We start from the raw sequence: 24841 nt of genomic DNA on the forward strand, positions 1-24841 counted from the left end.
GGAGCACTCTGCACATGCCCAGAGGCATCCCTACAGCAAGGGCCATCCCCGCCGCCGAAAAGGAGCCTAGGGGCAACCATACTCCCTCAGCAAACGCCAAGGGTCGCTACTTCTGGGTCTGGCCCCCCAGGGCGCCCCTGCGCCCCCCCCCCGGCGCGCGCCCCGCGGCAGCCACTGACTGGTCTTCGCCGGACGTGTCTCTTCCTGCCGCTGCAGAAGCGGACCTTGCTGAAGACGCCCAAGACGTGCCTCTCGCAGAGGGAGCGGCCGTCCTTGCTGGGGCTGGAGCGGCGCTTGGAGGCGGACACGCGGTCGCTGTTGGACTCGCGGGCCTGCCGCTTCTGCCGGATCAGCGAGCTGGCGATGGCCGCGGCCATGGCCGGACGGGGCGGGCGGCGGCGGCGGCGGCAGCAGCAGCAGCAGTCACAGGCCGCTAGCCCTCATCGCCCGCTCGACGGCTCCCCATCTTCGGCGCAAGCCCCCCACCCCAAAAGTCCGGGCCACCCAGCAGAGACCCCCTGCTCCTCTCCCCCTTTCCCCCCCCCCAGCCCAGAGGCTGGGGGGAAAAGACGCCTCTGCTCGCCTCCCTCCCGCGCTTCCTCCGCTCGGGGGAAGATCCGACGGCAGGGGCTCTCCGTCGGCAGGCGGGGGCTCGCTCGCCTTGTCCAGGACCCCGACACCCCTCCGGAACCTCGCGGCTGGGCCCCCGGCGCCTCTCCAGATGCGAGCCCCGCAACAGCTGGCCGCTCCAGGGCCCGCGCTGCTTTGGCACGAAGGGACGGTCCTTGTTGCAAAGCAAGCGAGAGAGCGAGCGAGCGAGAGAAAAAGATACCAAATCCGGCTGGCAAATGTTGGGCGTGGAGGGGGGAGGAGTGGAGGCTCTCCAGAGCCCTGCCTCAGTATCCCCCCGCGGGTCCCGAGGCCCAGCGGTGCATCACGAGGAGGAGGAGGAGGACGAGGAATGTGGGTCCGACGGGGCGGCTGCGGCTGCTGCTGCTCCCTCCGATGCTCTAGCCGCCTCGGCGCGGGGCTCTCCGGCGTCGGGGCCTCGCGGGGATCTCATTTCTGAGCTGCCGGACCCGAGAGGCGCCGGCGGAGCCCCCCTCATGGCCCCCGCTCCGTCCGGGACCCGTCCGGCGAGGCCTTTCGCAGTGTCGACGTCGGCTGGGAAGACGAAAGAGGCGCCGTCTGTCTCCACGCTCGGGGACCGCGCGGAGGGCGGGCGGAGGAGGGGGGGGCGAAGGCGGGCTCTCTCAGGCTCCCGCCCCCGTCGCCGCCGCCTCCTCCTCCTTTCCGTCGGCCGGCGGCGCTGCAGCTGCCTCGTGGCCCCCGCTGCGGCCCGCCGGTCCCCGGGCCAGCCACATAGCTCCGCGACGGCCTCGCTCAGCTTCTCCGGCGGCCCATGGCACCACGAGCGACCCGGTGGCGGCGAAGCCCCCTTGCTCCTCTTCTCCTCGGCTGCCCGGGAGCCGCCCCCACCAGCGAGGCGCTCAGGGCCGCCCGGGGGCCGGACAGCAGCCGCGGCCGCCCTGGCTTGCCATCTCCCCTCCCCGAGGAGGCGGTTTCGCGGCGGGCGGGGGGTCCTGCGGTTCAGACCCCGCGGAAACAGCGGCGCGCGGAGAAGGGCAGCTTCTTCGGAGCCAGCCGGTGGCGGCGGCGGCGGCGGCGGCGGCCACCAGCAGCCTCGCCTCCCTCCCCGCTTCTACGCAATCCTACGTGACCGAGGTTTTGGATGAGAGGCTCGCCCGGGCGGAGGAGAGACCACTGCGGGCGCCGCTGATTCGGACGGCTCGCCGGGGGACAGCAGGAGGGGCTCGCCGGCTGGCTGGCTGGCTGGCTCTCAGCCCCGGCACCTCTTTTCCCCCGCGCTGCTCCGAGGATGGGCTCGGCGCTCGCCAACGGGGGAGGCTGGCCAACACTTCCCACGCCCCTCGCATCGAGGACTGCGGGGGGAGGGAGGGGGAATCCCAGGCCGGCCCCGCAACGGACTGCGGGGCTAGACCCCTGGAGCAGAGCCAGGAGATAAGAACATCAGAAGACGAGCTTGCTGGATGAGGCCAATGGCATCCTGATCTCACAACGGCTGAAACCACCAGCAGCTCGCCTCTGGCCTCCTGCGGTTTCTGGCAACTGGTGTTTAGAACCCTTGCTGCTTTCAATTTCTGACAATGTCGACGGGCCATTAAAAAACAAGGGGTGGGGTGGCATAGCTGTCAAGTTTTAGCGTTTCTCACGAGGGAAGCCTATTTGGCATAATGGAATTTCCCTTAAAATAAGGGAGAACTTGACAGCTATGGGGGGTGGGGGTCACTTGGGTTTGAGATGCCTTGAAAAGTCGACGATCCACTACTGGCTGCAGAGAATGGAGCCTCCCCATCAGGGGCAAGTCTACCTCTGTGTAGCGTTCTTGCAAAAGGGAAGGGCTGTTCCTTCACGCCAGTTGCTGGAAACTAACTACAGGAGGGGAGAGTGTGCTCTTTGTGCTCAAATCCTGCTTGCAGGTTTCCCATTGGGGCATCTGGTTGGCCCTGTGAGAACAGGAGGCTGGAACTGGGTGGGCCACCTGGCCTGATCCAGCAGCAAGTTTTGGTGTTCCTCTCCAGGGATGCAGCCACTTCTGCAGTCTCCCAGTTTACTCAGCCCCCTCTCCTTAAGGAGATCAATTCTGGGGAAAACAGGATATGCGCTGTCTAGGGGGTCAACCCTGCGGGGGTGGGGGTGTCACTCATCACCCCTATAAATGCTTCTGCCTTTTGTGCGTGGCTTGTTGAAGCTGCTGACACTCTGCAGGTGCCTAGGAGCACACCACTCTGACATGGAGATGCTCAAGCATGCAAGCACGAGCGCCCACGATGCTCAGAGGCACTCTGCTTTCGGAAGCTTTTCATGCTGGGCCCCCAAAGGGGACTTTCACACAATTACTGAAGCCCCCCTTCTCACTGTATCTGGACCAACGAAAAGGGCACAGGGAAAGGATTGCTTTAAAAAGTAATTTTATGACCCGTTCCAGCACATTTATGTTGCTTTACAGGCCCTGTGAATGAAAGGACTGGTTTAAGCGTCACTTGAGTGACACCCGAGCCCTGCCTGCCTTGGTATTTGAGAATGCAGTCATCTTAATGAATCGCCCCAGAGGGGGCTCATCTCAGTCCAGCACGCTGCTTCGTAAAAGGGTATAAACATAAGAAGAGCCCTGCAGGATCAGGCCAATGGGGGGGCCACCTAGTCCAGAATCCTGTTCTCACAAGGGCCAAGCAGATGCCCCAGTGGGAAACCTGCCAGCAGGATCCGAGCGCAAGAGCATCTCTCCCCTCCTGCGGTTTCCAGCAACTGGGATTCAGAAGCACAGTGAATTTGTCAAATCTTCTAAAGCCACCCAGGTTCATGAACATCACTGCCTCCTGTGGCAATGAGTTTCTGAGCACAATTCAAAGTGTTGGTGCTGACCTTGAAAGCCCTAAACGGCCTCGGTCCAGTAGGAGCGTCTCCACCCCCATCGTTCTACCTGAACACTGAAGTCCAGCTCCGAGGGCCTTCTGGCAGTTCCAACATTGTGAAAAGCGAGGTTACAGGGAACCAGGCAGAGGGCCTTCTCGGTGGTGGCACCCGCCCTGTGGAACACCCTCCCACCAGATGTCAAAGAGAACAACAACTACCAGACTTTTAGAAGACATCTGAAGGCATCCCTGTTTAGGGAAGCTTTTAATGTTTAACAGACTATTGCATATTCTGTTGGAGGCAGCCCAGAGTGGTTGGAGAAACCCAGCCAGATGGACGGGGTATTAATAATAATAATAATAATAATAATAATAATAATAATATTCCACACTTTAACTGTACTGCTTTCTTGTATCTGTTCCCAACATTCAACTACACTGGAGGTCAATGAGTTCCAGGGTTAGGAAAGGAAGATTTTTATTTTTTTTAAAAAAAACCTCTATCCACTTTCCCTGTGCATTATTTCATAAACTTCTGTCGTTTTCCCTCTTCCCTTCCTTCCCTCTGAACTGTTGCATGAGTGCAACTACCAGGGTGGCACAGAAGGGAGTTGTGAGGCTCCCGTTTGACTGGCCGCTACAACTCCTCTCTCTCTCCATAAAGCCGCTGCAGCAGCCCAGTTCGTATCTGATTTCACCACCCCAAACCGATAAAAGCTACGCCTGCATTATTCATCCGTTTCCCTCTGCTGGGTGAAGTTGCTGTGAGGCGGGAGGGGATTGGATGAAGTGCAAAGGGAGGCTGTGGGGTAGATCCTGGGTGACCGAAGCCGAGAGGGGGGGAAAGGAAACACGCGGAGGACCTCCATCGTTCCACCGTGCGGGAGGAAGGCCAAGGTCAGACAGGAAGCCTTCTTAACTTAAGAAAACCTCTGGAATTTGAAGCATGGGAAGCCTTAAATAAAATTTAAAATAATAATTCGGTTGATTTGGAACCTTTCTTGTTTTATTGATAATAGGAGAAATAATTTGGAATGTAATTCGGAATGTTTCATATGATTTTGTTGTATTGGAAACTTTAATAAATATGATTTGGGGGAAAAAAGAGGTCAGGCAAGAAGCAGGCTGTGAAAAAGCATTGCTGCCGCCTCTTCCCAGGTGCTGTGTTCCATTCTGCTCTCCTCCCTCACCTCAAAAAGGATGTAGCAGAGTTGGGAAAGGTTCAGAATTGTTGTCGTTCAGTCGTGTCCGACTCTTCGTGACCCCATGAATAGGGCAACCAAAATGGTCAAGGGGGTGGAACCCTCTGCCCTATGAGGGAAAAGCTGCCCCGTTTGGGACCTTTTAGTTCAGAGAAAAGGCAGAAAGAGGGTATATGACAGGAGTTTATAAAACTGCACGAGGCAAGGAGGAAGCGGATAGGGGAAATTTTGCCTCCCTCTCTTGTAACACTAGAACTCGGGGGCATCGAATGAAGCTGAACGCTGGGGGGAAAACCCAGGACAGAGAAAAGAAAGGACTTCTTCAGGCAGCTCATAGTTAAACTGTGGGACTCCCTGCCACAGGAGGCAGCGATGGCCACCAACCGAGATGGCTTTGAAAGAGAATTAGACAATTTCATGGAGGGGGAGGGGGCTATGGGGAGGGGGGCTCCTAGCCAGGATGGCTCTGCTCTGCCTCCACAGTCAGAGGCAGAGATGCTTCTGAATGCCACTTGCTGGAAACTGCAGGAGGGGAGAGTTTCTCTTGTGCTCGGATCCTGCTTGTCGGTTTCCCACAGGCATCTGCTTGGCCCCTGTGAGAACAGGATGCGGGACTAGAGGGGCCCCCTTTGGCCTGGCCCAGCAGACATGTTCTTAGCCATCGACCTGCTAGTCTCACAAGGGACTATTGCTGCCTGGCTGTCTCTCTCAGCCTCAAGACTTTCCCACCCTTTGGCGGTTGACTTACAGCAGCCCTGTCCTACCTCAGAGGGTTGTTGTGAGGAGCGTTGCGATAATGGCATGTGAGGTGCTCTGAGCCCTCCAAAGGGCTGTGCAATCGCAAATGTTTTTATTGCTTTGCAATCTGTATTGACAGTATCCACAAATGACACGTTCCAGGCCAAAAGGCATGATTAACCTCACAAACGAAAGTTCCCAAACTTTGCTAATGGCCAATCTGCAATTTAATTTAAGTGCTTGTTTCTCCGCTTGATTTATGAGCCTGCCCCGTCATCAAGACCATTCCAGCTGCGTAAAACACACAATAAAAATTACGGATACCAACATTTTCAGCTACGGAAAACAAAGAACATTTATAAAGAGCTGGGAGAAAGTCAATCTCTCCCAGAGCCACGTGAGCTCAGTGGCAGGACACACACACACACACTGCTTGCAGAAGATCCCAGGTGAAATTCCTCATGGCATCTCCGGGCAGGGCTAGGAAAGGCTCCCTCCCTGGTACCCTGGAGAGATGCTGCCAGCCAGTGCAGACAATACTGAGCTAAATGGACCAACGGTCTGACTTTGTACGAGGCAGCTTCCTCTGTTCCTAGTCTCAACTGGCAGACTAGCTTAAAAGGTAAAGGTAAAGGGACCCCTGACCATCAGCTTCAGTCGCGGACGACTCTAGGGTTGCAGCGCTCATCTCGCTTTATTGGCCAGAGCAGCGCACGGAAATGGCGTTTACCTTCCCGCCGGAGCGGTACCTATTTATCTACTTGCACTTTAACATGCTTTCAAACTGCTAGGTTGGCAGGAACTGTGACCGAGCAACGGGAGCTCACCCTGTCGCAGGGATTTGAACCGCCAACCTTCTGATCGGCAAGCCCTAGGCTCAGTGGTTTAGACCACAGCGCCACCCTGGGCAAAGAGGTGCCTCTGTAACTGGTGTGAAAACATAGTCCACAGTAGCGTCAGACCAGGTCAGTCCAAAGATAGGAGCCACCACGGAGAAGACCCTGTCAGGGAATCGTAGCAAGAGGGATTCCTTCACATATTTGGGGCTTTATATATCGACAGCTTGGCTTGGGCTCAGAAATATATTTGCAAGCAGTGCAGGATCTTTGGGGCTGCTGTACCACTCAGCATCCCGACAGCTGCATTCTGCAGGTTGCCAAAGCGGGGGTTATTGTGGGAAGGCCAAGGCTGCCTAGGAGCAGTCTTAGCTGCCGCAACAGCTGGAGATTGTGGTTAGTGACTCGCAGAGAGAGCGCCTTAGCACGGATCCTGCTGGGGTCTTGCCAGCATTTGGACTATCAGCTTCCTCTGTTCTCCAAGACAGAAGCAACCTGTGAGACTGCATGCATTGTCCCTGTTGTTCCAACTGTACTTTTGGAAATCTCTTAAAATAAATAAATGCAAAAGTTATTGTTTGTTTACTAAAATAGCACTTTTGTGCAAATCCGGAGCTCTTTGCATAGAGGCTGTCAGTGGCAGGGAAGACCCTTCTAATGGGCAATGTGGGGAATAATCCTGCCAAGATTCTGACACCCTCACCCCCCCCAAAAAAACTCCAAAGCCTTGGTTCAGTCTTCCTCCTCTCAGCCCCAATCCTACCAATACATTTTTCAGTGACTGAGAAGCTTGACAGATGCTTCTGCCCATCTCCTCTGTTTAGCCAGCCATAAATATCACAAGCAGCAGATATTTAAAAAAAACAAAGGCTTGAAAAAAACAAATGAGCAACTATCTGGTAGAGAAGGGGCTTGGATAGGTCAGGAGCAGGATTCGCCCTTTCACCAACCTTATTGGGAAACCCAGCCAGATGGGCGGGGTATGAATATTATTATTATTATATATTCTCTCAAGATACTAAACCAGGACAAACCTCAAAAGCACAGGGAAATAATGGGGGGGGGGAACCTTATGACCACTCATCCTATGCAGTGCTCGTAAGGGTTTTGCTCTTTCTGAAGGTGTTGGGGACGCTTAGCCAGGAGAAGAGAAGACCGAGAGGAGATTTGACAGCCATCTTCAAATATCTGAATGGTTGCCCCATGGAAGGTGGAGGCAGCTTCTTTTCTCCTGCTCCGCAGGGAAGGGCCCAAACCGGCGGATTCAAATGACGAGAAAGGAGATTCCAACTGAACATCTGGAATAACTTTCTGGTGGCAAGTTTGACAGTGGAAAGGACTCACTCGGAAGGTGGTAGACTCTTGTTTATAAACAGAGGTTGGGTGGCCATCAGTCAGGAATTCTTTAGCTGCAATTCCTGCCTTGCTGGGCGTTGGGCTACAACGGGGGTAGGCAACCTAAGGCCCATGGGCCAGATGCGGCCCAATCGCCTCCTCAATCTGGCCCGCGGACAGTCCAGGAATCAGCGTGTTTTTACAGGAGCAGAATGTGTCCTTTTATTTAAAATGCATCTCTGGGTTATTTGTGGGCCATAGGAATTCATTCAATCCCACCCCCAAAAAATATAGTCCGCCCCCCCCCCCACAAGGTCTGAGGGACGGTGGACCGGCCCACGGCTGAAAAAGGCTGCTGACCCCTGGGCTACAATGACCCCCAGGGTCCCTTCCAACTCTGCAATCCTATGAGGAGGCCCACCAGGGTCTATGTTCTGCCAGCTGCCTCTGATGTGTGTCTGGAGTCCTCAGGAAGTTCTGCAGGGCGCATCGGAATAATCAGGACACAGATGGAATCTCACAATCGCCGGGCATGCAAGACACCCACTCCCAAAGGACAAGGCAACCGCTCCTGTTAGAACGCCAGTGGCCCATCTAGTCCAGCCTCCTGTTCTCACAGTGGCTAAGGAATAACCAGCAAGCAGGAGCTGAGCACCAGAGCGGCTCTCCCCTCCTGCGGTTCCCAGCAAGTGGCATTCAGAGGCATCCCTGCCTGTAACTGGAGGCAGAGAAGAGGCTGGAAGAGTTTCTTAAATGCAACGTCTCTTTCAAAATAGATAGCCACAGCTGCGAATGAATCAAAGCCGGCTTCAAACACAGCCCTCCCCCCCCGGCTCCATCCCATAATGGCTAGCAATGCGCACACACCATTTTCACATCCAGCCCACAGCACTCTGGTGCAGGGAAAAGCCCCCGCTTTGGGGGAAACCCCTGGTTCCACCTGCCTTTGTTAGAGCCGTTCATGAGCTCAGCCTTCCACATTGTCAAGGATGCTTATTAAGCAGAAACAAGAGCGGCGCTTTATGTTTTATTAATATTTCACCCTCTGCAAGGCAGCCCCCTCTTGCATGCAGCCAGATAATTAAAATTCATGTTGCTTCGGCACTCCTGGGCGTCTCTGTGGGAGGAAGGATTTTGAAACAGGCATGGGCAAACCCTGAAATTACAGCATTTTAACTGTCTCCCAGCCACTGAGCTCCCGCAGCGTTTGGTTCAGAGAGCTTGACGACAAATAATTCAACGCTGCTTGGAGAAAAAGCATCCTCTGTAGCAGCCGCAAAGTATGGGAACTCCCACAGAGATGCGCCAGGCACTCTCTTTACATCGCTACTGCCATATGCTAAAGATATACCTCTTGACTTAGCGGCCTTTGACCCGGAGAGAGAAAATTTTGCACCCACCCTATTCTTGTGACTATATTTGGTTTTAAACTGCTTTTTTAAATTGCTGTAACCTGCTCTGCTTGCAGGCTTGTCTGAGGCATCTGGCGGCCACCGTGAGAGTAGGATGCTGGATTGGATCGGGCCCCATTTGGCCTCATCGGCTATGGGGCTTTCAGGGGCTGACTTGATAACTGGGAAACCCACAAGCAGGATTGAACACAAGACCAATACTCTCCCCTCCTGTTTTCCAGCAACTGGGATTCAGAAGCACCACTGCCTCAGGCTGCGGAAAGACAGCACAGCCCTCACGGCTAGTTGCCACCATAGCCCTGTCCTCCATGGGCGCTTCCCCAATGCCAAACAATTATTGCCATCTGTAGGGGAGTTCTTGCATTACATTACAATGCAACAGATGAGATGCACAACATTGGTGGCATGACAAGTGACAGGGTTTTAGCAGGGAACTATGGAACATGCACCATCTAGAGAGGTATGTCCACTCAGCAAAGTTCGCATGTGCAAATAGTATCGAAAGCGGATTTTGTATAACTGCCCTGCTACCATCCTGGGCGCAAACCATGTAAATGCACAACAAACAGGACCTCTGGAGTTCCTGGGCTGTTTCATTCGGAGGAAGCCCCGTTTATGGTACTGCTCCCCTTTTGCAATCAGCAGTTAATATTTCAGCAGCCGAGGCTTTCTTGTTTGAAGAGAACGTGCTGTTCCCTCACCAGGGTATTCATTAGCCAGTGCTGGGTCCCTTAAAAACAACCCTGGCCCACTGAGGATTGCAGCAGAAAAGGCGCTGGCTGCAGCGTAGAGCAAACAGCACCAAAACAACTGTGCCGAGAGCCCAGAAGAGACAAACTTGGGAGACTGCATCGTGTGTGGTGGAGAGATCCTTTCAGAAGCCGGAGAAAAGGCTTTCTGCCTGACAACAGGAGCTTTTATTTCCCTTGAGTGACTTTTCATCCCCTAAATCAAAGAGAGGTGCGGTGCAATGAAGCTTCGGCCAGCTGAGAGGCAATTTCAGGAGCCTGGGAATGAGACTGTCAGACCACATTTCCCTCCGAGGAAATCCAATTGGGTTCATAAACACACACACACACACACCCCAAACAGCATCTTGTTTTCACAAAATATCTGCTGCAGAGGAAGGTCTGATTAAGTCGAAAGCAGGGGACAAACGCTATTTGCAAAAAAAAGGAGGCAGGAGGGGTGGGCAGGCAGGCGGGGGGGGGGGTCAGAAACACCTCTTTGCACAAACGCCCAAGGCTGCCAGGAATCACTGCTGCCCATGGGGGGGGGGGTACTGCTGGGTGACAGGGAGTGAACAGAATGGCACAAGGCCACAGAGGGGGTCTGCAAGAGCTGAATGGGGGCCTCATATCATGGCTTTCAGAAAGGAACTTGCTGGAGGAGATCTGGCAATGAAGAACCCCCAGGCTCAGGAGAAGTCACCTCTGAATGACTGTGTGCATGCAGCATAAAAACCTAAGAACATTACCGAGCCCTCCTGGCCAGGCGAATGGCCAGTCCAGTCCAATCCTGTTTCTCATAGGAGCCACCCTGATGCCTCCATTGGCAAACCTGAGAGCAGGATCCGAGCACAAGAGCCTCTCTCCTCTCGTGGTTCTCAGCAGATGGGATTCATCCCTGCCTGTGTCTGTGGAAGCAGAGCAGAGCCACCCTGGCTAGTAGCAGCCATATCCAGCCCTTCCTCCATGAAGTTGTCTAACCCTGTTTTTAAGCCATCTAAGCTTCTTCCTGTGGGAGGGAGTTCCACAGTTCCAACTACAAGCTCCCTAAAGAAGGACATTTTTTTTAATCAGTCCAAATCTTCCAACATCCATCTTTTTTGCTATCTACAAGTTCTGGTGTTATGAGAGGACTTTTCTCTACCCATTTTCTCCACGCCAAGCGGATTTTACAGAATTCTGCCATGTCACCTCTCACCACCCCTGCCATGTCACCAAAAGCCAAACACCTCCTCTGTGGCATAAAACGGCTCTCACTCGGAATGCACACACCTTCAACTATTCTCCTATGTTCCAAACGAGAGATGGGAAACTGAGTGCTGTAAAGCTGATTAATAAAGTTGCCAGCTTTTTTTATTGACTCCTGCTCCTCCGCCTTTAAGATCAGCTTGACTGGCAACTCTGGGGAGGTGAGCAAAGCTGTAAAAAAGCCTCACTGGGCTAATGACTGCGCTCAGAGCTGCTGCAGAAGGCACAAAAGCAGCCCTCTGCCCAATCAGCTGGCAACTCAATCCTGTTCTGACTCAGGGAAAAAAACCAACAGTGACATTTCTTAAGCCAGGGGTCAGCAAACATTTTCAGCAGGGGGCCGGTCCACCGTCCCTCAGACATGTGGTGGGCCAGACTATATTTTGGAGAGAAAAAAATGAATGAATTCCTATGCCCCACAAATAAGCCAGAGATGCATTTTAAAGAAAAGGACACATTCTACTCATGTAAAAACATGCTGATTCCCAGACCATCCGCAGGTTGGATTTTATTATTATTATATTATTATTATTATTATTATTATTATTATTATTATTACTATTATTACTATTATTATTATTATTTTATTATTATTTGTACCCCGCCATCTGGCTGGATTTCCCCAGCCACTCTGGGGAAGGCAATTTAGAAGGCAATAGGGCCGGATCCGTCCCCGGGCCTTAGTTTGCCTACCCATGTCTTAAGCCAAAGAGCTCTCTGACCTGGGAAATGAGAGCATCCAGCCCACTCAATGTCTCAGCATCCCAGTCCCAGCCAACAGGCTGCTCCTCTGTGGAAGAAAACAGCTTCCCACAGGTGATCAGTTGAAAGCCGAGAGAGGAATCCTGAGTGCCTTCCAGGTAATGGGGAGGCTTAATTAAGGAAATGCTGGCGTGGCAGTTTGTGATACTGTAATCCCGTGGCCCCAGGCTGCGCAAGGAACTGAGCCAGCTCTAGGATGCTTGGAATGAGAGGCGTCTGGCTACAGGATGAGACACTCAAGACGCCACTTCTCCACATGGAGAGAGTCTCGCTGGGGGATCCTTCCGACCCGTTGCTCAGCAGAAGGGGAGGCAGGAGGGAACCACAGGCTGGTGCAGCCGCAGGTGACTTATCAGTCTCAGGCACATTTTGCCCGGGAAACCGAAAGGTTGGGGTTGCAGCTGGGAGAGGCAGACAGGAGGAATTGGACCAAAATGAATAGCCGCAGCTTAGCAGAGCACTTGAGACACTGTGGGAGGGCTGTCTGAGGAGCAGGCTCTCAAATGGCCCGTTGCCAACTTCTGTGACAATGGCCAGTGTGCAGAAGTCAAAACCGAAACACCCAGGGGAAGTAAAACAGTCTCCCTTACATGCTTGCTTTCTACATGCAGGGAGGCTACCACTCCTGCCTAAAAAAATGCACAACACAATTCCACGTGCGGACCTGCAGTGCATCTTGAAATGATACCATCCAGGAAACTGCATGATCATGGAATTGTGGAGTTGGTGGGGGAAGATCTAGCCCAGCAGCGCCTGAAATGCAAGACTGTACAATGACTGTGCAAAGTGGTCCTAAGATGCAACCCTCAAGAACCTTTCAGCACCCAAGAAATTAACACAGGGAGCTGCCTGGTACAGACACAGGGCCTCAGCCGAAGGAAATTCTGTGCTAGGGATCGTTAGAAAAGGATTCGAAAACGAACCTCTGCTTTCCTAATTCCATCACACGGCTCTATGGTGTAACAGCATTTGGAATACCGTGCACAGTTCTGGTCGCCTCGTCTCAAAAAGGATATTGTGGCGCTGCTGGAAAAGGTTTTAGACAAGGGCAGCCACAAGGATCAAGCTGGAGTGACTCCCCTGTGAGGAAAGGTTGCAGCATTTGTGATTTTTATTTAGTTCAGGGGAAAGAAGAGAATGAGGCGACAGGATAGAAGTTTGTAAAGTTATGCATGGCATGTGGATACAGAAATGTTTTCCTCCCTGTTTCCTAACACTAGAAGTTGGACATCCAAGGAAGTCGAATGTTGGAAGATTCAGGGTGGATAAAAGGAAGTCCTTCTTTACGCAGCAGAGTTAAACTGTGGAACTCTTTTTTGTTTAAAAAAAAAAAAAGGAACTCTCTCCGCAGGAGACCGTGATGACCACTGACATGGATGGATTCAATAGAAGATTGGACAAATTCGAGGAGCAGAGCGGGCTGTGGGTGGGTACTAGCCAGGATGGTTCTCTCAGCAAGAGAGCATCTGCTGGGTCTGGATTTCCCAGAATATTCCTCAGCGGAAGCAGGAAAACGGAGGCATTGAAGTCCAAAGTTCTGCCATCTTCTAAGGCACAATGCTGCCCCCTTGTGGCTTTAAGAGTCACTGTCCGAGTATATTCTCCCTGCTTATTTAACTTATATGCAGAATTCATCATGCGAAAGGCTGGGCTGGATGAATCCCAAATCGGAATTAAGATTGCCGGAAAAAATATCAACAACCTCAGATATGCTGATGATACAACCTTGATGGCAGAAAGTGAGGAGGAATTGAAGAACCTTTTAATGAGGGTGAAAGAGGAAAGCGCAAAATATGGTCTGAAGCTCAACATCAAAAAAACTAAGATCATGGCCACTGGTCCCATCACCTCCTGGCAAATAGAAGGGGAAGAAATGGAGGCAGTGAGAGATTTCACTTTCTTGGGTTCCATGATCACTGCAGATGGTGACAGCAGTCACGAAATTAGAAGACGCCTGCTTCTTGGGAGAAAAGCAATGACAAACCTAGACATCTTAAAAAGCAAAGACATCACCTTGCGACAAAGGTCCGTATAGTTAAAGCTATGGTTTTCCCAGTAGTAATGTACGGAAGTGAGAGCTGGACCATCAAGAAGGCTGATCGCCGAAGAATTGATGCTTTTGAATTATGGTGCTGGAGGACTGCAAGAAGATCAAACCTATCCATTCTGAAAGAAATCAGCCCTGAGTGCTCACTAGAAGGACAGATCCTGAAGTTGAGGCTCCAGTACTTTGGCCACCTCATGAGAAGAGAAGACTCCCTGGAAAAGACCCTGATGTTGGGAAAGATGGAGGGACAAGGAGAAGGGGACGACAGAGGATGAGATGGTTGGACAGTATTCTCGAAGCTACTAACATGAGTTTGGCCAAACTGCGGGAGGCAGTGAATGATAGGCGTGCCTGGCGTGCTCTGGTCCATGGGGTCACGAAGAGTCGGACACGACTGAACGACTGAACAACAACAGTCCCGAGTCCTGCTCTAGGAAAAGATCTCATTCTTCCTGACCTACTTGTGCAAAGCTAGCATGGAGGTTGTGCCCGGTCTTCGCTGAGTTCTCATTGGAAGGTTACATGACAATGAAGATTCAGCCTGCACCCATCCTGATTTGCTGTGTGGGGTGTTTGCACGTCTGCCAGTGAGAGATCCACCCACCCCGCTTTGCAGTGTCTCCCCCCCCATTTATGAAAACTCCTCTTTTTAAAAACTGTATGGTTGTACTGCAGCAACAGAATGATTTGATATAATTTCCATCACGAGGCTGACACCTCCCACCACCCCCCCAAAAAATGCTTGGCAGCCTGGAGTTGACCTTGGGCTGATCACCATGTGACACGCAAACCATTTTGAGACACCATCGCTGCATTCATGCGGAAGTCAGAAATGCAGATTTAAGACACATGCATTTGCAAGAACATAAGAGGAGCCTGCTGGATCAGGCCAAAGGAGGCCCATCCAGTCCAGCATCCTGTTCTTGCAGTGGCCAAACAGGTGCCCAGTAGGATAAAAGGACCCCTGGACGGTTAAGTCCAGTCAATGGCGACTCTGGGGTTGGGCACTCATCTCGCTTTCAGACCGAGGGAGCCGGCGTTTGTCCACAGACAGCTTTCTGGCTCCTGTGGCCAGCAGGACTAAAACCACTTCTGGAGCAACAGGACACCGTGACGGAAACCAGAACACACATAAATGCCGTTACCTTCCTGCCACAGCGGTACCTATTTATCTACTTGCGTTGGCATGCTTTTCGAACTGCTAGGTTGGCAGAAGCTGGGACAGAGCAACGGGAGCTCACCCTGTTGCGGGGATTCGAACCGCCGCCAACCTTGATCGGCAAGCCCAAGAGGCTCAGTGGTTAGACCACAGATCCACCCGCATGCCCAGGATAGGAAAACCAGCAGGCAGGATTCAAGCACAAGAACTCTCCTGTGGTCTTCAGCAACTGGCATTCAAAAGCATTGCTGTCTCTGCATGTGGAGGTACAGTACTGACATCCTGGCTAGTAGCCACCGATAGCACTCTCCTCATCCATGAATTGTCTAAAAATCTTTTGAAGGTTGGCCATCGCTGGCCCTTGCGAGAGGAGCTTCTTATGGTCTTTTTGGTGCTTCCTTGCATGATGGAATGGGAAAGTCCTCTGAATCCCAGTCGCTGGAAAGTGCAGGAGGAGAGAGTTGCTCTTGTGCTTGGACCTGCTTCCCATAGGGGCATCTGGTTGGCCCCTGTGAGAACAAATGCTGGACTAGATGGGCCTCCTTTGACCCAGCAAGATCTTCTGATGCCAGTGGCTGCTAGCCATGGTAAGGTAAGGCTAAAGGGACCCCTGACCATTAGGTCCTGTGGTGGATAACTCTGGGGTTGTGGTGCTCATCTTGCTCTATAGGCCGAGGGAGCCAGCAGCACATGGAAATGCCATTTACCTTCCTGCCAGAGTGGTACCTATTTATCTACTTGCACTTGACATGCTTGCGAACTGCTAGGTGGGCAGTTAGGTGCTTGCGAACTGCTAGGTGGACAGGTGGACAGGTGGAGCTCACCCCGTCGCAGGGATTCGAACCGCCGACCTTCTGATCGGCAAGCCCTAGGCACTGTGGTTTAGACCACAGCGCCACCCGGTACTTTTGTTCAAAAACAAGGTGAGCGTCATCCACCTGTCCTGACGCACAAGACACAGTTGGCTGCCTGCATTGGCTTAGTAAGGTGAAAGCTGTGTGAAGCAGCCAAGATTCAGACCCTGCTCTGGTATACAAACCCTCAGCACAGCCTCAGGCCAGGCCCAAAGGCATCTTCCAAGGATGGGCAGCCTGTCACTCTGCAGGTACCCAGAGGACCTGGGTGGTGGCCAGCCAAGACTGCCTCACGATCGCTCTGGTCTCCTGAGGGAAAGCGCTCTGCTTTAATCCATTTAGCACAGGACCCTGGACCCGTAAATCTTCCCAAGTACCAGGATAAGAGCTTGTTGAGGCTGACCTCTTGCTCATTCCTTGGTGTATGAGTAAAGCCAAGTTTGGTTGGTGGCCAAAGGAGCTTCTGCCAGCCAAGAGATCTCCGAACCGATGCCACAGCAAAGAGTCTATCCTCCATGCATTCCTGCCCACACAGAGATACATCGTCATCCTTTATGCGGAGAGGGCGATGGGGAGAGAGGAATCACTCCCTCTCCACAAAGCCACCTGTCAGAATCCTGGCTTTTAAACATAGAATCACAGAACTGCAGAGTTGGGAGGGACCCTAAGGGTCATCTAGTCCAACCCCCAGCAATGCAGGAGTCACAGCTGAAGGAACCCCTGACAAATGGACATCCAACCTCTGATCAACAACCTCCAAGGAAGGAAAGTGTTCACACCCACCCACCCCGGAAGGAGACCATTCCACTGTCAAACAGCTTTCACACTCCAAAAGCTCTTCCTAAGGTTTAGTCAGAATCTTCTTTCTTGTCATTTGAATCCTCCGCACACCTTCCAGCTTGTCAATATCCCTCAGAAACTGGGGTACCCAGAACTGGAACATTTGTTCCTTTCTTCAAAATAGTGCAGTTTCTTTCCTGACATTTTCATGCCACCTTCCTTTCATCCTTGGGCGTAGCCAGGATTTTTTTGGGGGGTGGGCAGGACTTTTGGGGGAAGCAGAACCAACAGGATCGGTCAGTTTGTAAGTATTCCTATTGTTTTACTTGACCTGGGGGGGGGGTGCAGCTGCCCCTCCGTACACCCCTTGGCTATGCCCATGCTTTCATCACAGAGCCCAAGGCGGTAGGCATGTTCTTCCCAGACAGACAGCCCCCAGGACCTGACCAGACCCAGACCTGCTTGGCCCAAGCCAAGTGGGGGGGCCTCATGCAGCTTCAACCCTCACCCTTTTCTGAATAGCCCAATTCTGGAAAATGATTCCGAGAAACTCCACAACTTCCTTGAATTTTTTCCCCCTTTTCTTTTCTGCAGGGCCAGTTGGTTCAGTAAAAGGTCTCGCCTCACTCAGTTCATCTTTCATATAAAAATAAGAGGAGCCTGCAGGATCAGGCCAAAGGGGGGGGGGAAGCATCTTTTCCAGCAAGCAGGATTTGAGCACAAGAGCAACTGTCCCTCCCTCCTGTGGACAAATATTATTCAGAAGCGTCACTGCTTCCAACCTCGGAGGCAGAGCACTGGGGACCATGAATATGTCCAGTCCTCTTAGTTTCTCCATGGTCCCTGGAAATGTTCCACAAGCACATGTAAGGGATACCCTGTTCACACAGATCCATGCAGATCCAGGATCAGGGGAGAGTCCTTGTTGCAAGTGATACCTGCAGTTGCTGCCCCCTAATTATTAAAATCTGTACTTCGGTGCAAATTCTGTACAGCAAGAGGGGGGCAGAGACAGGCTCCAAATATACTACCACTAATGCTACTTCTAGTAGTAATAGTCCCATCTCCTCCTGGCAAATAGAAGGGGAAGAAATGGAGGCAGTGAGAGATTTCACTTTCTTGGGTTCCATGATCACTGCAGATGGTGACAGCAGTCACGAAATCAGAAGACGCCTGCTTCTTGGGAGAAAAGCAATGACAAACCTAGACAGCATCTTAAAAAGCAAAGACATCACCTTGCCGACAAAGGTCCGTATAGTTAAAGCTATGGTTTTCCCAGTAGTGATGTACGGAAGTGAGAGCTGGACCATCAAGAAGGCTGATCGCCGAAGAATTGATGCTTTTGAATTATGGTGCTGGAGGAGACTCTTGAGAGTCCCATGGACTGCAAGAAGATCAAATTTATCCATCCTTAAAGAAAGTTTGGCCAAACTGCGGGAGGCAGTGAAGGATAGGTGTGCCTGGCGTGGTTCTGGTCCATGGGGTCACAAAGAGTCGGACACGACTGAACAACTGAACAACAACAACAACAAAGAAATCAGGCCTGAGTGCTCACTGGAAGGACAGATCCTGAAGCTGAGGCTCCAGTACTTTGGCAACCTCATGAGAAAGAAACTCCCTAGAAAAGACCCTGATGTTGGGAAAGATGGAGGGCACAAGGAGAAGGGGACGACAGAGGATGAGATGGTTGGACATTGTTCTCGAAGCTACTAACATGAGTTTGGCCAAACTGCGAGAGGCAGTGGAGGATAGGCGTGCCCGCGTGCTCTGGTCCATGGGGTCACGAAGAGTCGGACATGACTGAATGACTGAACAACAACAAGTAGTAATAGTAATAATAATAGTTATGCAACTGTTCAAAGCAGGAGAGAGAATCTGTGGCCCTCATGATCCCACAGCCCGCAAGCAAAGTCACTGGTCAGGGATGATGGGAGTTGTAGTCCAGCAGCCCCTGGAAGATAAATACCGAAGATAAATCAGCTGCCCGCTCCTGATCCTAAGGAAGAATTGCATTTTCCTCCCCACCAGCAAAATATTCTTCTGGGCATGTTGAGGAAGGTAGGAGAGGATATGTTGTTTTGATATGATCCCTCCTTACTCAGTGCTAGTGAGTCAACAGCAGAGCACGTTCCCTTTGCAACTTATCGGAAGCAAGCTGGTGATTCGTTAGAATCCTTTAATTAAGCCATCCAGTCTTGCTTGTCTAGTACAGATTGTTGCTGGTAAGTCTCCCCTTTATTTCCTTCTTAAAATTATAATAACACGACACAGTCTTCTTTAAAAGTAAGAATAGAGTTTTATTCGCGTTCAGTTCACAGCAGTAATCTGAAGGCAGGCTTCATCTTGTGGTTAAAGGGAAAAGAAGTGTGAGCTCCACCTCAGGCTTTCTGCATGTGGGCTCCATCCTATGTGAAGGTTGAGCCATGCGCTGGCTTTACCTGGTCAGCCAGGGTCACGCCCATCTACCTGGTCACACACGGGGGGGGGGAGAGATCCAGAGCAGGGAGGACAAGAAGTTCTCCCAGTCTGGAGCCACATTCCCCTGGGTGTCCATTCCAGGCAACAGGAAAAGGTTGCACTAGACTGCTATACTAATACAGTAAAACATTCCACAATTCCGAGCTTTGAGTATGTCGGGAATTAGATATACCTGCTGTAAATGTCTGAGCATGGGAAACAAATGCACATTTATTGCACACGCGCACGCACACACACACGCGCACGCACGGCCCCCAATTGCACAGAAAGATTAGTGGACATTTCAGCATTTTATGCTGTCCAGAAAAGGCAAAGCTGCGCCACCTGGTGGCCAAAAGGGAAGAGAGAATTTAGCAAATGATACAAATTTGGACTAACATGAGTTTGGCCAAACTGCGAGAGGCAGTGAAGGATAGGCGTGCCTGGCGTGCTCTGGTCCATGGGGTCACGAAGAGTCGGACACGACTGAACGACTGAACAACAACAACAACAACAAAGATTTGGAACTGGAAAGACTCCATCCATGGGAGAGTTCTGGGGTTACTTCCTCCAGACTGTGCATTGTTTTACTGTATTTACTTACAAATAAATCCAGTTACAGGTAGGTAGCCATGTTGGTCTGCCATAGTCAAACAAAATAAAATAAAAAATTCCTTCCAGTAGCACCTTAGAGACCAACTATGTTTGTTCTTGGTATGAGCTTTCGGTATCTGAAGAAGTGTGCATGCACACGAAAGCTCATACCAAGAACAAACTTAGTTGGTCTCTAAGGTGCTACTGGAAGGAATTTTTTTTTTTTTTTTTGTTTTTACAAATAAATGTTATTGTTTGCTTTTAATTGCTATGACAGTCCACATGAAATATGCACATGAATAAATAAATACGTATCTGAATAGCACTCAGGACCAATCTGATTTGTTTACACCGGCCTGTAAAAGTTCGTCCTAGTTCTATTTCCATTACATCTCTGCTTTTCTGAGATTCGTTTCCTTTCGGCTCCTGCCTCCTACAGAAACTGTTTACGGACCTCTCTCCTCTCTTTCTCTCTCTCTCTCTCTGGTGGTTGCCGTGGTGCTGGGAGGGCAACAAGTGCTGGCATGGAAGCAGGGAAGCCTCCATGGACAAAAGGGAGGGAAGGGGGAATGTCTCGAGTGAGCGGAGATGTCAAAGGCGAGAGTGGAGCGCAGGTCTCAGGTGCGGAAGGTGCGGCACTGCCAGCCAAAGGGGGAGAAAGTGCCCCTTCCTTCACCAAATCATAGGATTGTGGGGTGGGGAGGGGAACCAAGGGGACATCTAGACCAGCCCCCTGCAAACCAAGAGTCACAGCTGTGGGATCCCTGGCAGATGTCCCTGAAACAGAGGTTGGATGGCCAGCTGTCAGGGACTGTGATGCCTACATTGCAAAGGGCTGGACTAGATGACTCTAGGATCCCTTCCACCTCTTTCCTCCTTGATGCCCCTAAGCTCCCTCATCTGTCCTACTCCTCCCTGCCTAGAGGATGTTCCTCCTAAACTGGGGTATTTGGGGTGTTTTCCTGTGGGGCTGGGTTGCTGCGGTTGTTGTTGGTTTTGTAAGATTTATCATAAAGGTAAAGGTAAAGGGACCCCTGACCATTAGGTCCAGTCGCGGACGACTCTGGGGTTGCGGTGCTCATCTCACGTTAATGGCTGAGCGAGCCAGCATACAGCTTCCGGGTCATGTGGCCAGCATGATAAAGCTGCTTCTGGCGAACCAGAGCAGCACACGGAAACGCCGTTTACCTTCCCGCCGGAGTGGTACCTATTTATCTACTTGCACTTTGATGTGCTTTCGAACTGCTAGGTGGGCAGGAGCTGGGACCGAGCAACAGGAGCTCACTCCGTTGTGGGGATTCGAACCGCCGACCTTCTGATCGGCAAGCCCTAGGCTCAGTGGTTTAACCCACAGCGCCACTCGCATCCCAAGGGAAGGTAGACAACTAAATAATGGGAATATGAAGTATTTTCGTTACATACTCACCCTATTCCTGTGACTGTAATTTGTCTTAAACTGCTTTTAATAGTGAATTTTAAATTGCTGTAAAATAATAATAATAATAATAATAATAATAATAATATAATAATAATTTCTACCCCACCCATCTGGCTGGGTTTCCTAGCCACTCTGGGCGGCTTCCAACAAAAGATTAACAATACATTAAAACATCAGCCATAAAAAAACTTCCCTAAACAGGGCTGTAAGTCAGTCTGTGACCTTGTGGGGTGAAGGGAAGGGAGAAAATCAAGTAACTATCAAGTAATACAAATGGTGGATATATTCTTGGCAGCATCACATGCTCGCGTACCCACAAACGAGGGCTATCCCAGGAAATAAGTACCAGTTTATTATGGACACACACTCACATATGAAAATATTTGGTATTTTCCTGCCCCTTTACTTTTCTTGTAATTCTGAACCCAAAATTTATAATAAATAAATAAATGGAATGGAACTAGTGTCAAGAGACAAAGCTCCACGGGGCCAAAAGGAGCCATCTCTCTAGACTGCGCAGCCTATCTTCCAAGCATTCCCTGATGAGTAGTTGCGTTGCAGGGGGTTGAGCTAGATGGCCCCTGGAGGTCCCTTCCAACGCTATGATTCTGTGATTCTACGAAACAGCACGGAAGTGTCTGCGGCAGTGCCACGGATTGGCCTCAGGGGGGTGCCAGACCCACGCTCTGCTGCTCATTGGCACCTTGGGAGCGCTGCTAACTTAATGAAGCCGGCAGCTCCCTTCAGACTAACAAGACCTGGCAGCCAGGCTGCATTTGGGGGGGGGGTGGGGGCAAACACAGAGCCGCACCTGGGAGAAGCTACCTGGCAGAGCTCCAGGTGAGGCAGAAGCATCCGCTGTTCTCAGGGATGCAGCACCCGGTTTGAACGCAGTCTTAATGTTGTCCAGCCCCCTCAGATCTTTTGATAAAGGGCAGTATTAAATGATTATTAAAATAATAATACAATAAGAATGAATAGCAATAATTTAGGACTTTTTGAAAAGTTAAAACAACAATAGACTGAAAGGAGATTAAAAACTCACACCAGCTTTCTAACGTTTGAGTAACCCCTTTTAATAAGGATGTTTTTAGCAGATGCAGAAAAGAGTTATTATTATATTATTATTATATTATTATTATTATATTATTTATACCCCGCCCTTCACTGCCAAACCGGGCTCAGGGCAGCTAACACCAATAAAATCACAACAAAAAGACAAAACAATTAAAATACAGATTAAAATACAATTTAAAATTAATCTCACTGCAGCCTCATTTTTAAGTAGCCCACCAACCACACCAAAAGAAGAAACACCAGGGTAAACTGAAACCAACCGAAAGGCTAGGTGGAACAGCTCCGTCTTGCAGGCCCTGCGGAAAGATGCCAAATCCCGCAGGGCCCTGGTCTCTTGTGCCAGACTGTTCCACCAAGTCAGGGCCAGTACTGAGAAGGCCCTGGCCCTAGTTGAAGCCAACCTAGCATCCTTGTGGCTCGGGACCTCCAACAAATTATTATTTGAGGACCTTAAGGTCCTACCGGGACATATCAGGAGAGGCAGTCCCTTAGGTACAAGGGTCCTAAGCCGCATAGGGCTTTAAAGGTCAAAACCAGCACCTTAAACCTGACGCTGTACTCCACCGGGAGCCAGTGCAGCTGGTAGAGCACTGGATGAATATGGTCCTGCGGCAAAGACCCCGTGAGGAGCCTCGCTGCGGCATTCGCACCCACTGGAGTTTCTGGGCAGCTTCAGGGGCAGCCCCGCATAGAGCAAGTTACAATAATCAAGTCTGGAGGTGACCGTCGCATGGATCACTGTGGCCAGATCAGGGCAAGAGAGGTACAGTACAGTGAAGGAGCCTGTCTGGTGTCAAGTGTCAAGTGGCAGGGAGTTCCAAATTTCCACACTAAAAGATCAAGTTCTTACAAATGCAGAACGGGTATCATGTAGTGCCTAACAGGACCAGTTCTATCAATCAAAGGAGCCAAGAGGGCATAATGGGTACTGTGATCTTGCAGGTAAACTGGTCCCAATATATCATCTACCATTATGGGAGAGACAATAGGCCTGTGGATGGGTAGAAATCTTTGGCCTGGCCTAACAGAGCTCTCCTCGGGTTCTTGAACAAATGGAAAGACCCTGTGCCATTTCAAGCCTCTCATAGTGGTTACAATGTCAGATTGGAGCCTGGGAGACCAGGGTTCAAATCCCCTCACTTGGCCCAAGACGCTCACTGGGTGACCTTGGGGGCCAACCACCATCTCTGAGCCTAACCTACCTCAAAGGGCTGTTGTGGGGATTAAATGAGAAGACCCCTGTGTGCCACCCTGAGCTCCTTGGAGGAAAAGGTGGCGCACTGCAGGGGGTTGGACTAGATGACCCTTGGGGTCCCTTCCCACTCCACAAATCTATGATTCTATTAAATGCATTAAGTGCAATAAAAGGAAGCAGCTCCTGTGGCCTTTTAAGGCTCTTCTCCGAAAACATGGAATTGTTCAGTGTGCTATGATCCACATCAGTGCGCAGCTGCGATTCCTGCATTGCATGGGGGTTTGGACTGGAGGACCTTTGGAGGGCCCTTCTATGATTGGATTAGCATAGACAAAAGTGCACAGGGGAAATGACAGGGTCACGTGGGCCGCCATCAAGATGTTCATACTCAGCCATGCCCCTAAGCCCCCCTCCCCCCCATTTATGAATCATGCCTGCTCCCTTCTGCTCAAGCCTGCTCTAAATCAGATGCCAACGCAGACATTATCTAATTGGCATCAATCACACTCCGGCACTAGACACGAAAGCTGCCTGCAAGGGAGTCGCAGGGAACGAGCCAGTAGCCAGATGAAGGAATCGGACAAAGTTTTCATTTGACCCCCTTTTGTGTAAGACTCTTCAGACAGCTGCAGCTGCTGCTTAAGATTCAGACAGACTCCAGGACTGAACAGAACCAGCATTTCAAAGTGCCACGGAGAGTGCTGAGCCCACAGTTGTAATCAGCTTCTTAATCTACTTTTTATCAGCTGCCGAGAGGGAACAGTCTCCTCTCCTCCAAGTAATTGCAGGGTATGGAGAGGACAGACACAAAAGGCCCCATTTGCTTGCAGAGAAAGATCCACTGTGGGCTTGTGAGCAGGGGACCACTCAGGGTCTGTGGCTGGCAGTAACGTGGGAGAATCTCCCCATTTTAGTTAATCTCTAAATCCTTTCTGCACATTTAAGAGCTTTGCAGTCTGAAATCTCTGTACACGCTTTACCCCCTAGTAGGAAACAAAAACAGACTGTTTCTAAAGTTCTAAGTTTGTTGGAAGATTTGGGACAGATAAAATAGAATCTTTAAACTAAATTCTGAGGGGGAGAGAGACAATACTACAGGTGGCAGGGTAACACCTGTTACTGGGGATAATAGTGTCATTTATGCACAGAAAGCTGAGTTGATGCTCCAGAAACTGGCTATAGGGCAAGAAACCAAGGAGGAAGCAGCTTAAGGGAATGACCAATGGTTTCACTTGTTTCTATACTAATGCACAGAGTATGAGAAACAAGCAAGACTAATTGGAGCTCTTAATACAGGGTGTTAAATACAACCTAGTAGGCATTACTGAAACCTGGTAGGATGTGACTCGTGACTGGAATGTAGAAATTGAGGGGTGTTACTTATCCAAACTGAATAAACAAGAAATCCATGACCTGGAGCAGGTCACATTGAGAGTATATGGGTTAAAAGTGTAGGAGAGAGAAACAAGAGAGACCTTGATGGGGGGTCTGCTATAGACCGCCAAGCCAGACTGAAGACTCAGATGATGCCTTCCGACAGCA

At 51.0% G+C, this 24841-nt stretch overlaps 1 protein-coding gene across 3 annotated transcripts in view; it reads right to left on the minus strand.

The window, feature by feature from the left end:
* FGF12 (fibroblast growth factor 12) overlaps nucleotides 1-24841 on the minus strand; it is a 215718-nt gene that overhangs the window by 92829 nt on the left and 98048 nt on the right. Inside the window, exon 1 of one of the 3 annotated variants that reach the window (XM_033150933.1) lies at nucleotides 182-454. The exons of the other annotated variants lie outside the window; for them this stretch is intronic. Within the exon in view, the coding sequence (XP_033006824.1) occupies nucleotides 182-377 (196 nt within the window). The 5' untranslated portion in view covers nucleotides 378-454. Of the gene's footprint in view, nucleotides 1-181; nucleotides 455-24841 lie in introns of those variants that run through there. 3 annotated transcript variants of the gene reach the window in all.

Source organism: Lacerta agilis, chromosome 5 (assembly GCF_009819535.1).
Source record: "Lacerta agilis isolate rLacAgi1 chromosome 5, rLacAgi1.pri, whole genome shotgun sequence".
Taxonomy (NCBI): Eukaryota; Metazoa; Chordata; class Lepidosauria; order Squamata; family Lacertidae; genus Lacerta; species Lacerta agilis.